This window comes from Perna viridis, chromosome 1 (genome assembly GCF_037379345.1).
Source record: "Perna viridis isolate PV_CMFRI_1.1 ecotype Kerala chromosome 1, ASM3737934v1, whole genome shotgun sequence".
In the NCBI taxonomy this organism is placed as follows: domain Eukaryota; kingdom Metazoa; phylum Mollusca; class Bivalvia; order Mytilida; family Mytilidae; genus Perna; species Perna viridis.
Window position 1 is genome coordinate 21,877,721 of NC_142445.1, and position 14,239 is coordinate 21,891,959.

At 31.4% G+C, this 14,239-nt stretch overlaps 1 protein-coding gene across 11 annotated transcripts in view; it reads right to left on the reverse strand.

Moving 5' to 3' along the window:
* LOC148627781 (uncharacterized) overlaps nt 1–14,239 on the reverse strand; it is a 74,884-nt gene that overhangs the window by 26,925 nt on the left and 33,720 nt on the right. For all 11 annotated transcript variants that reach the window (XM_088578814.1, XM_088578771.1, XM_088578760.1 and 8 more), the window contains exons 4-7: nt 13,877–13,969; nt 10,992–11,076; nt 9,586–9,665; nt 8,800–8,883 (exon numbers count right to left, since the gene is read on the reverse strand). In XM_088578814.1, coding sequence (XP_088434940.1) covers nt 8,800–8,883; nt 9,586–9,665; nt 10,992–11,076; nt 13,877–13,969 — 342 coding nt within the window. The remainder of the gene's footprint in view (nt 1–8,799; nt 8,884–9,585; nt 9,666–10,991; nt 11,077–13,876; nt 13,970–14,239) is intronic.

Below are 14,239 nucleotides of genomic sequence, written 5' to 3' on the forward strand. Positions count from 1 at the left end.
TTAATGCTCTAATTTGCATGACCGGAAAACTCAAAAACATGTTGCACCTAAATCCTCAGGATTAACGTCCTTGGAATGGAAGTAAAAAGAGCTTAAAGATGCAATTGTCCATAAAGAAATGGGATAATCAGTTTGAATCAATTAAGAGAAGTACACTAAATGTCTTCATCCTATCAAAAAAAGAAAGAACAAGATGAAAATGCATTTGAGTATGCCTCATTCAAAACATATTGAAAAGTTACAGAGAGTATTGTAGTAAGAATTGCATCATGAGGGGCCATGAATTGAACATCAATATGACATTTATGTTTGTGGTAGCCATCCAAATAATAATTAACAGGCAGCAGTTTGTTATTTATCATAACAGATTAGAAGATTATCCATCTGATAGACTTGGAACAAAAAGACCATATAGTAGAACTGTCTAAACTGAACCCTTTTTAGACTTTAAAATTGGATCGGTTTAGACAGGTGCTCTGTTTGCCAAGGTTAAAACTACATTTTAAATTGATATAAAGGGAGCCTGAATCGCTCACCTGGTTAAATTTTTGTCTTTTCAGGGCAATAACTCTAACAAGATATTGTCCGACAATTTAGTCTCCATGAAAAGTTTGGAAGGACTTGTCATGAGGATCATTTCATCAATTGAAAGTTTCATTCTATCTATTATAATTTTCAAGATATTGACTGAAAACTGCAAAAAACGTAATTTTTTGCCTTTCTAGGGCAATAACTCTTATATGGAGTCGTCTGACAACTTTGATCCCTGGAGACTTTTGTAGGCCTTATAATAAGAATCATTTCAGCAACTGAAAGTTTCATTCTATCTATCACAGTTGTCAACATATAGGCTGAAAACTGTAAAAAAAAAGTCATTTCTCACCTCTCAAGAGCAATAACCCTTACATGGAGTTGTCTGACAACTTTATTTGTAGGCCTTACAATAAGGATATTTCAGCAATTGAAAGAAATTGGCCAAACCTAACGGTTTTGGAGATATATGCAAAAAAATTACTGTACGACCACATACGTTCTATTTTTAGACTGCCATGTTTTTTTTAACGATCAAAAATCCAAATGGTTATTTTGTTAAGGATACCCTACAAAACCAAAAAAAACCCCAACTTTCATTGAATTCTGTATAGTAGTTTTTGAAAAGAAGATTTTTGAAAGTAATAACATCAAAAACAGCAAAAAACATCCAAAAAGGGCAGTAACTCCAACATAGGTCAACAGATTCTCACCAAAATTTGACCACAGATAGATCTCATCATGCTGACTACTTTTACCCATGTCAGAATTTGGCTAAACCTAACGGTTTTGGAGATATATGCAAAAATCTGCTATCTGATTCCTATGTTCTATTTCCAGTAATGGCGGCCATGTTTTTTAACTGATAAAGAATTGAAAAGGTCATTTTGTTAAGGATACCCTACAAAACAAAAAAAAAACCAACTTTCACTGAATTCTGTATAGTAGTTTTTGAAAAGAAGATTTTTGAAAGTAATAACATCAAAAACAGCAAAAAACATCCAAAAAGGGCAGTAACTCCAACATAGGTCAACAGATTCTCACCAAAATTTGACCACAGATAGATCTCATCATGCTGACTACTTTTACCCATGTCAGAATTTGGCTAAACCTAATGGTTTTGGAGATATATGCAAAAATCTGCTATCTGATTCCTATGTTCTATTTCCAGTAATGGCGGCCATGTTTTTTAACTGATAAAGAATTGAAAAGGTCATTTTGTTAAGGATACCCTACAAAACAAAAAAAAACCAACTTTCACTGAATTCTGTATAGTAGTTTTTGAAAAGAAGATTTTTGAAAGTAATAACATCAAAAACAGCAAAAAACATCCAAAAAGGGCAGTAACTCCAAAATGGGTCAACAGATTTTCACCAAAATTTGACCACAGATAGATCTCATCATGCTGACTACTTTTACCTAGTCAGAATTTGGCTAAACCTAACGGTTTTGAAGATATATGCAAAAATCTGCTATCTGACCTGTATGTTCTATTTTTAGTAATGGCAGCCATGTTTTTTTTTCCAATAAAAAATACAAAAGGGTCATTTTGTGCAGGATAGTCTAAGGAACAGTCATTGTAAGTTTCATGCAAATCTATTCAGTAGTTTCAGAGGAGAAGATGTTGTTAATGACGACGATGGAGGCCAAGTGACGACAATAGCTCAGAAAAAGCACTTGGTAGACAGATTTTCAGATTATTCAGGGTTCAGTTAATGCAAGTTTCACTGTAGTATAGTTCATCTCAATGAGTTCAAGGAAAAAATTATAGCAGCAATATATCTTTGATTTCATTGAATAAGCATTGCTTCATAAAAAAGTCATCTTTTACAAAGTTAACTTTATGTTAAACATTTTGAAACAGACATAGTAATGGTAAAACTGACAAAGTAATGGTAATCCAAAAACATTTCCAAACTCTAAAAGAACAAACTGACCTTGCTTAGAATAAAAACACATGCATTTACATGAAAATCTCCAGACAATATAAAACTTTATATAAAACACTAACATCAAAATATGTTCGTAAAATAAGTTTGTCTTTCCCCTTCAGACAAGCATTCATAACAATTTGTAGTGCTTGACACATTCTAACGTCTTTGCCAGCAGCCCTTGTGTTAAAATGGTTCTGATGTTTTTATTTACTCATACAGTTCTTTGATTTGTAAAATTAATGGTGTCTTTTTATTATAAACAGAACAAATAATCACAAAGAGATCAGAGAGTGTTTTATGTATAGACAGATGCTTTTAACATTAGCACAATTAATATAGTTTATTTTTTGCCTACAACCTGTACAGAAATAACATGGGCAAATAATTCAAACCTGTAGTATACAGCAATGCAAGTTGAGCATGAGTCAGAAATATGCAAATGCTTAGTGCAAGAATGGATAATTAAAATATCAACTAATTCAAATCGAATGGTAAATGTTTACATGTACTTGATGTATCTTGCATGAAAATGCAAAACAAATAAAATAAATAGTCTAAAAATTACTGGCCTTCAAGAAAGATTAATTCCTGTCCACAAATAAATCTGGTCAACACCTATTTCTAGTATTTTCAATACTTCCTGAAGGGGTGGCCAAATGGCCTCAAAACTATGCAGGAAAATATTTCTGATAGAACACTAACATGGCAGGAAATGAGTTTACCGTGTAAAATCTGGCAGGCAACAATGGACTTCCTGACAAATACAAGCTGAGCCCGGGAAACCAATATCAGAGTCTTATGGAGGTTCTAGATACAGCAATGATCATGACAAATTCCTTGTTAATTTGTCTCCCATGGACAGCTGAACAGTTAGAAGCAGATAAATTGTATACAGTGAATATATCTTATCAGCTGATCAACAGCTGTCCCCCTCAGACATCATTTCATAGAGTTTTGCACTGGTAATCTCAGCAACTTTCCTCCTTAACAAAAATTTGATATTAAGGAAGAATGTTAAGTATGGATCATAACACCAGGAAGACATGGTTTCCATTACTTATGACAGGAATAGATGCATGTACCAAAATATCAAATGACTTCATAAAGAAAACTTTTTAGTAAATAAATAGGGTGTGGTCTTCTTTAAACAGAAATGTGTGTTCTAAACAATTTTTGAACCAACTGAGTAGGTAGATAATTTTGAACTGAAAACTCATAGAGATCTAGCATAAGTTTAGTTTTTGGCAAAAGGACTGAATAGGGTTTACTTCCAGTATCCATTAGATTGCACTCAGTCCTTTAAATTATAACTGCTTGAATACCAGTACAAATGCATTTCTTTATATTTGATATGAACAGGTGAAAAATATATTATAAGAAGTTGACGTTTTATTTTCCCACAGCCTGATAGATTGATCTAAAATATTACAAGATTATATCTTATCATTCATTTATTGACATAACCCTAGTCTTCATGGGAAGTGTTTCATCTTTAACCTCCCTGCCTTCTAATACAACAAAATTACCACAGTTATGTCGTAAGAAAAAAAGGAGGGTTGAAGGTATAAAAAAAATATATCTACAACAAGTTGATAGTCAGATTTTTGTATAAAAAAATTTCAGTTATTAGAGAACTTGTTGAAAATCTACTGAAACAGAGGCATCATTCTGAGAGATTTATCCTAAATCAAACTTTCAGCTGTTTAAGTTTTATCTGATCTTATACAACTAATGAGCCAGGTTTATTACTAAGTAATTTATTTCATTGCATTCATATGAAACAGTTTCATCTATTACAACAAAAAACAAAAGACAGTTCATGAATTTGGTTAACCAAAATTTGACTTTGATAACAGAGTAATTATAGTTAATTTCAATGTAAAATTCCCAGAAACACATTATCTTGTTGTGTAACTGATCAACATTTTCAAATAGTATTTTACAAAAAAGTTAACTTCTTAAAATAAAAACGCTGAGAAAAAAATATTCACTTACTTCACAGTTTCTGGTCTTCAGAAAAATCAAGTCATAATACCAAAACTTGACTTTTTATTCTTGACAAAAATCTATATTTTCACAATTTCTATACATTTACATGTATAGTAAATAGTCAAGAATAAAACTCTTAGATAAAATCCTTAAAAGCCAACACAAAGGTGTCATTTCCAATCTCCTTTTTTTTCACCTTCAAGTTTTAGTTAAGAAAAAAACACACATCAAAACTTTGTTTAATTGTTTACAAATAAAAAAAATCCACAATCCATCGAAACAAGTCCATTTCCAATGCTAATGAGTGGTGTCTGTTATACACTTAATACTAAGTAATCTGACTAAGTAATATTACGTAAACATCCTGACAGATATACAGTGATGTAACACTCATACAAACAAACCACCCAAAAACCTTTAATAGAGTGATAATATCCTTGTAAGACAATTTCAGTCCTGACTTTTTTTTCCTTTTTTCCAAATTTACCAGTAGAATAATTGCACAGGAAGATAATTCTAATTCAGAAGACCTTGACATCTAAGAAGTTCATGAAACACTATCCATTAATAGAATTACCATACAAAATGAACTGACCGGTTACTATAAAGGAAATATTTTCACACTCATTTCTTTCTGGATCCACTTTCAAAAGAAACCTATCCAAATATTTTAGGAAACTATACAAGAAATCAAAACAAAGTTTAAACTGTTAGAAACAATATTGTCCAACATTCCCATGCAGTATTTATTTAACCCCTACACTAAGATGTCACTGGTTAAAATGACCATCACAGTCAGATGGGTGTGGATAGAATGTTCATTTTTAGTTTATATCAACATGCTTATCTTACAAAACTAACACAGCCAGTCTAACCCTACATTAAACAGAAATTGGGTATTTGTTTTATACCTTTTACAAACATACTAAATAGAAATTTTCCTGAAGAACAAATGTCCATATCTAGTACTTTACTAATAAAGAGTTTTAATGAATTAGATAGAGTAATTTCTTCAGTAAACATAACTTTGGGGAGACATGGTTCCAATAGCCTAGCATGGTTTAAAAAGGCTGTTTAACCAAACAAGAAAAAAATGTGTCCATAAGTACAGAAAAGCCTCTAAAATTCTAATGAGGATATTACACAAGACAAAGATGAATGCATTCAAACAGTACAAACTATTATGCTGAAGTACAGCATCCCAAATTTCTAAAAATTCCTGGGAACATTTTCAAAAAATGACAAGACTGTTAAGAAAACAGCTAGTGCCCCAAAACCTACAGATTGTGCAACAAAAGTACTGGTCTGCTGCTAATTACTGAAAGTTAGAATTATAAAATATGTTTTTTGACTCTATGTGAACCATCATTACAGTTGCATACATAGCAAATCTAGACGTCCCAAAGATAGTGTAGTGGGCCACATATATATAAGAATACTACTGCCAGGAGTTAAATTGTAACACATATTTGTACCAGGACATTCAGACTACCGGTAGTGTTCTTAATTTGTGATTACCACATTTCAGGTATTTCTATTATCTCTTTTCTTTCATATAAATATATACAGAGACAGTAGTAACATTTTTGCCCTAAATACCAAGACACATAGACAGAATTTTAAAAAAGAGGGAATAAGTATGATCAAACAAAGATAAAACATTTTTGACAAATTTAATGCAAAAAGAACTCAATTCTAGACAACAAACACTAATTTGTAAAAGTTTCAATCTAAAAGATAAAATTTATCTTAGTTTTTTAATGGATTCTTTGAAATATTGTATTTAAAGTCATTGGCTAGGTTTAGCAGAACACATAAATAGCTCTGTTCCATTAATCTAATCTAATTTTGACAGTTCTTGTGTCTATAGTTGAAGATGAAAAGAAACCACTATGTCTGAAAGAGATGGACATGTTTATCCACAACACTAGGAGAATACAGTATAGTGATAAACCTTCTATTGAATATACGGATGTCCATATATTATAGTGCTTGATGGAACACTGGACTAGAATTGTCATCAGTTGTATAAATTATAGTCCACTTCTTCTCAACAAAGGGGAGAAATTATCTGTTTGACATTAAATCACCTTCCTGACCAATTCCACTTTAATCTTCATCTGAATGAACAACAGACCTACACTGAAATCATGGTATTGAATTGGTCTTGGTTTTTTGTTAGGTAAAATTACAAAAAGACAATTTTGAAGTGAAAAATACCATATCTACATTCATGCATTAGTTTTCATATGTCAACTTCTATAAAACCAGCTGCTGACTAAATTATGATGCGATTAGTCCTTCTTCAAAAGCAATTTATATTTAAGACAGAAAATTACCAGAATATGAAATAGAAATATAGTGACTTACCTTAACAGTCACAAGATGAAAGCAATGAAATCACTAACTTTAAAGGATAGGTAAAAAGCCAATTAATTTTCTGGAGTTTGCTATTGTGTAGTTGATCAGTGATAAAATGAATCAGAATTCTAGACAAGAACAGAAATGACTAAATGAAATCAGCTCTATCAACAGAGGCTTTAATCGCAAGATCAGTCCTTCCAATTCCTGACAAGGCAATTGGTGACAAAATTATCACAACGACAAAAATCAATAGGACTTTGTAGAACTGCATCAAAAACATTCCAGAAGATTGTGTCCAAATCTTATTTTCTGTCAACAAACAATTTTAATACAAACTGCCAAGTCAATCTATTTTTACTGATCCTGACTTTACAATTTCTGAACAATTATCTCATAAAAACAACAATCGGTTATCATTCTGGTGATAAAATCTCCATTTTGCATCCCAGACTTATTTAAATCAATTTTCTTCCATCACATTTCATGATCAATATTTCAAAATAGATTACATAATTAAATCTCTGGATGTCAGACTATGCAAAGGAGATTGAAAATTAGATGAACAACAAGTTATGTCACAAGTGACTGTATATTTCAAGTACAATTGGAAATTTCCTCTATCTGCTATCAAAAAGGTCACTAACATCCATTACAGTTCTTCCTCAATAGATGACATATATCATGTAATGTTCCACAAAACATGTATTCAATACCAGGACATGTATGGTGCTGATAATTGAACATCCCATGATACATTAATTTATATGTGACATTTAAAAATGTAATTATCTAATCAACAGCCCAGGCAACACTATACCACTTTATGTCGATAAAGAAAATTAAACACAGTAACAGATCTATTAATGAGTTAAAACTAGAAATCAACAATACTTCATCTTCTCTCTATCATAAGAAAGCTACAAATCAGTGAATTTGGAATCTTGAAATTTATTTATTTCCTGTAATTTTGAGTGTAAATGCACTCTGCCTGTATTCTAGAACAACTGAACTTGACAAGATAACAACATAATGAAGCTTCTGTTTATGTCCCTTAAGAAAAAAAAATTATTTTCCTTGGCAGACATAAAACATAATGCAATCCTTAAGACTAATCCTGAGTTCAGTAGACAAGAAAATGACCATGACAATATAGAGTAATAGGAGGCTTCAACAAGATTACCGATAATCAGACAACCATTAAACGTCTTCAGATTATTTCATCAAATAATGCCTGCATCAATTTCCAGAAACATATGAAATCTCCAAAGGATAAATAATAATCTTGGAGACAAATCCCAGTAACAGTGTAGCCAAATCTACTAGAGCTAACATAATGACCTACACACCGGCAGACTTGTTTAATGAATTTATATTGTTTTTTTCCTACTTCTTGAAGACATTTATGAAAATGAGTACATAGTGGAACATTTGGTTGTACAAAACTGCTGATGTTGTAGTAATTGACGAGCCTCTTAGCAATGTAACAAGATAAATATCAAAGCGTCAAGCATCTGCTAGTCAACACTATTTCACAATACAAGTAAAACAATATTTTAGTATTGCACAAGGTTTTCCATATTGGCTTAGTTATTGGTTTGAGGCTAGCCATACTGGACTGAGGCAAATCTGGTCAAATATTGCTAGCTGAGGACCAATAACTCAGTAAATATGAAAAACCTTACACAAATATACCTTTATTGACTAACTGTCTAATAAGTGATATTGGCCTAGGCCAATATGACGTATTGTATTAGCAGTTTTGATTATATTTAGACTAATATTAGAATGTTGGTCAATAATGCTCTATATTATTTGTTGTTTTTCAGCAACTTCATCTAAAAATAACCTAGATGAGTACAGAGCAATAATCTACATACTTAAAAGTTGTTTAAACCGTGTCTAAAAGTCTACAGTAAAATATATATTTTACACTAACACATGCAACCATTTCTTTTCAAATCTAATACAATACATGACTTACCAGTACGAAATAGATGGATGCTCACGCAAGGCACTAGTCGGAATAAGAGGTAATTTCTTTAGTTCGGCCCTGACACTCTCATCACTGTAAAGGTAAATAAAATTCTCTAATTACTATGATACATTTATTGCAATAACTATCAACATAAACCATGCATAACAGAACTCATATTTCTTGTATCAAATCAGAAATAATTAACTTTGATAACAATAGTTATCAACAGTTACCTTAGTACATATAAAATGCATAATTAACAGAGAAATTCTACAAACTCCTTAGCATATCCCTATGAATAAAATGCTTTAATACCACAACAATTCAAGGGACGCACTAAAAATTTGGGTCAGTGCAGTGTTTTCTCATTGATAAAAAGCCCTTGACTAAAAAGATTCCATATGATATCATTGGGTTAGATTTTCTGATAAATTACCAAAGGCAGGTTTTATCAGAACTGATCTGTATCATTTCATATCAACACCTTACTTCCAGCAAAGTCTCTGACTTAACTCTTGAAATAATGTACAGTTTTATCACAAATTTCTGTATAACATCTGATGTAAATGTTGGAAACAGTAGGACCAGTGTTATTCTGGAGGAAGAGGGATTAAATTAGAATGGTCTTATCTACAATATTTTTGTTTGACCTTAGTAATATTCTATTTTTTTATCTTTACAAATCAAAGAAGTAATTTGAAGGTTGAAATGAAACTATGAATAATTTTAAAACTAACAAATCTGATATCAAGAAGGCAGTAAGTAAACAATAGCCTTATACTGGACACTTACTCTGTGAAGTCCCCGAAAGATGCTTGCAATACATAAGCTGCCAATTCAAACACAGTGTCACTATCACATTCTATCTGACCCTGAAATAAGCAGAAAAAAATAGATAACTTCTTCATTATTTATACTAGACCCCCCAAAAAAACAAAAATTCCTTTAAAATCATAATAATAATAAAGATATAGAAGTTAGCAGTAATATGTGAATACAATATTGATGTTCATTTATTTCAAAAGAAAATACCTCTAGACTAATTGTTCATAGTCCAACATTTGCACTGTAAACAACTAATAATCCATACAATGATATTAAAGTGAAACCTAAACTAAACAAAAGCAAAATATACTGTCTATAAAAGACATCTTTTGAAGTCCCTTGATATCAATGTATAATCTGAATATCTTAAATATCATTGTTTCAGCTCAAACAGGTTTCATGGCCATATTTACAAGCTTTCTCCACCAATCAGTACTTACTCAATATGCTGATATAAGCAATGTAGCAATTGACAAAATGTCAACAATGTTTGTGAACATAATCTTACATATTTTGTATGGAAGTAGAGCAAGATCTTTTCACATGAATCACACTGGTTTTCCTTACACCAACTAGTGATGGTTGACCTTAAGTGACCTCTCTACTAGTAATTGTTATTATGACTAAATTTTAACTATACTTAGAAACAAGTTAATCCTAATTTGGTTTCACTGTGTCAAAACAACATTTTGTTATATTAAGTGCTCTTTCAAAAGGTTACTAGCTGAACAGAGGAAGGCAATGATTGATGGGACAATAAGTAATGTGACATCTACCCATTATAGGTTACTATAAATGAATGTCCTGTGACCAATAAGTATGAGATTCTTTTAATTTCCTTTACTTATATGTTATGGAAGGTCATTTGCATTACCACTGATCTTACCCATTAAATGCCATTGTATGGGAATTCCCCTTAGCATTGTTAATGGCAGGGTACACTTTCAAGCAACTTCAGCATATAAAAGCCTTGGCAATTTCAAAAAATACTTACTCACAAATCAAAACAGTATACACATACAATGATTGGAAAAAGGCTATTTACTATTTTCTTTCTTTTTTTTATGTATATAAAGAGTTCAAACCTCACATGTCACTTTCAGTTTCAAAGCAAACATAGCCAATGGCCCTCTTTCCTTTTCAATCCCAACACATAATCTGCTATGATAGCAAATCGTTAATTTTAAAACTTATCAGTTTAAACTGAACCTAATGGGTAGTTGTGAAAAAACACTTTTACGAAGATTGAGCTCTTAAGCCTAACATAAAAACACAACTAACAAATCTAATTACAGAGCTTAGTTTTGACAACACAACAAATGTTTAACTCAATTGATAATACACAAGGGAACCCAAATAAAGAGTAAACTTACCCTAAAAATGAGTTGCTTTGAATTGAGATGAAATAATTCTACAGTAGCTGTGTCCCTGAGAGCTGAAATGGATTCTGCATAAAACCTAAAACATAAATCACAGGTCTATTACTGCGGTAAAATGTCAAACCCTGCCATTGTTAAATGTCATTTTTATTACTGCTATAACAGCACTGTAAATCACGACCAACTGTTGACTGCATTGTCAAGTAGTCATTAAATATTTGTGCAAAATGTAAGGGTATCAAAAATCAAAGAAAGACAGAATGCTCTAAATTCTCAGTAGATATATTCCATGATTAATGTTAATAAAGCAATGCCAACAACTATCTTTATTAACCGTTTCAAGGCGAACTACTACTGAGTGTGACAGATTTGCTAACATGTTTTCCTATCCCTTTAAATTCAGGAACATTTTTTAGTTATCCTACAGAGATAGCTAAAATTGTAAAAAAAAAGTTGTAATACAAATATTCTGCTTAAGTCAATACAACTTAAAAACAGATATCAGTCAGATAATCAGTGTGGTCAAATACTCCTTACTTATGGATTCATGAAATCCATGACTACCTGTATATTCATGCTGAAACTTAAGTCCAGACAATCAAGTATTTTATGCAATGTATCCTTTGTCAAACATACAGGTTTTTACTTTATTTTCTCAGAGTTAACACTAGGTTTAGCCATTTGTCAAACATACAGGTTTTTACTTTATTTTCTCAGAGTTAACACTAGGTTTAGCCATTTGTCAAACATACAGGTTTTTACTTTATTTTCTCAGAGTTAACACAGAGTTGGTTTAGCCAATCTATATAGCAATGTCTAATTTTTAATTGTCCCTTTAAGAAATAGAACATCACATTCTTCAAAAAAATTACAACATACATTTACACTCAAAGGCAATTATTCATCAAGAAAACTTTTTGTTTGAAGATTCTTTTCTTTTACCATCAGAATAAATATTCAACCAAAAAGCAAATATTTACACAAAATGATGTAACATCAAAAACCACAACAAACCCCCATCCATCCTGCTTCTATCTATTTAAAAGTACAAATGTACTCTTCAACCTAAGCAGATCTATCAATAGTGCACTTAAAACCCTTAAAACCACAAGAACACATAATGATGAAACATGACGGAAGACAGTGGAAACACAACAATGTCCTCGTTACATTTAGAATGTATCAGAGCATCAAAGTTAAGATCAAGTTGTCTTAGGGTTGCAGTAAGAATAGTATGCTGTCAAGACCTTCAAACCTGACCATTAAATTTTTATTTTGACATAAAGCGGTCATAAAATTATCACTGATACCTGCTAGTCCAATATTCCGAATTACATGGCAGTACATTTAGGTCAAAGAAAAAAATACAAAGTTCCATCTAATGATATTGAAGGACTTACAGAACTGGTAAATTGTACATTGGTTTGCCAACATATGTTAATTCTTTGTTATAATAACTTAACAGAAGTCATCATTTTGAATGAAGTTTGTATTCTAGACTGGCTATTTTGTACTCTACTTTTTTATGGACTGTGCTAAATTTAAGGGGCAATATATCAATTATTCTCCTGTGTGTATTGTATTAGAATATAATATTTATAAATTCTATAAGTCACCAAGCAGTATCTCATAGTAAATGTTTTATTGCTTAGACTTTAACCTGTTTGTAAGGTTCATTAATAACTTTATGCTCTGGCTTTCTTAAAGTGACATGAAATGATTTAGCTTGGAACCACTATAAAAACCACTTCAAGTTTTTATTGAATGTTTTAAATGATACTTGTAAATAATGACTGTTCAAATTTGATTCAGCCTACACAGACAACTCACCCAACACAGAAGGTTGAGTACAAATGTACAGACAACTCAACTGACAGAGAAGTTGAATATCAGTATCCCTCAGCTTAGGCAAAAAAAAAATTTGTCTGTTTCGGGTTTCCCGACAGACCCTAATACATTTTTTCTCCAAAATTGACAAAATCAGTAATTTCCGCCAATTTCCGGTATAATACGCGGATCATTTCCGGTAAAACCAAAAGTACATTAAAAACCAGGTCACAAAAGTGTTTGAATAGGAGACTTATTTATATCACGTAAATACAGTGTACTTATATTTTGTTCAAAATTCCTACAAAAAATAAGTGTATTGTAATAAAAGACATGATTAATAGGTGTGTATGTTAAACATTAAACTTTCTACTTAAAACCATACACTTTCATGACTTAAACATGACGCTATTTTACAAATATAGGCTCAACCTTAGTCGAGGAAAAATAAAATGAAAAAAATAAAATAAAATGAATATGCCTACCAACCTACCCTATTTTTGGGAGGAATGTAACCCTTAACAGACATTTTTTTTTTGGCCTTATACTATAGTATTAATATGTAAGGTTTTCCATATTGGCTGAGTTATTGGTCCTCAATATTAGAATGTATCAGCAGAGTCGAAGGTTATAACAAAGTTGTCTTAGGGTTGCAGTAAGAATAGTACGCTGTCAAAACCTTCAAACTTAACCATTGAATCTTTATTTTGACATAACAGACAGTAAGCAGTTATAAAATTATCACTGACACTTGCTATAAAGTCAGTATGGAAAACCTTACGCAATTATAGCTTCATTGACTAACTAGTCCAACACATCATATTGGCCCAGCCAATATGAAGTTTAAAAAGGCCAATATGATGTATTGGACTGGTAAAAGCTGTATTGGACAGCTAAATCCTGTATTGGTGTACTTTTCAATTTTGTATTGTATCGGCAGTTTAGATCAAATTTATGCTAATATACAACATTAATCAATAAAGACAAATATTGAAATTACACAACAGAGAAGTTGAGTATCAATATTCCCTCAGCTCATATAGACCACTAACCTAACAGAGAAGTTGAGTATCAATATTCCAGTTTTCCTGGGTAAATCATGTTCTAATACTTTCTTGTCTAAATTTAACCAGTTATTATGACCCCTGAAAAAGAAGAACAAATCATATGTACAATACAAATAAATATACATTTTTTTTAAAATTCTTATGTGATGAACCAAAAACCATCTGAAAACTTTCTTATTGAATACATAGCACAAACAGGTAATAGTAGACAAAAAGGCAACATACATAGCTGAAGTCAATTACTACTGCCATGAGGCAAATATTCCACAGTGTCAAATGAGTTAAAACCCTAAAGATATGTAACTTTTGTTCTTGATCATTTGACTTAGTAGGGCGATACATGTGTTA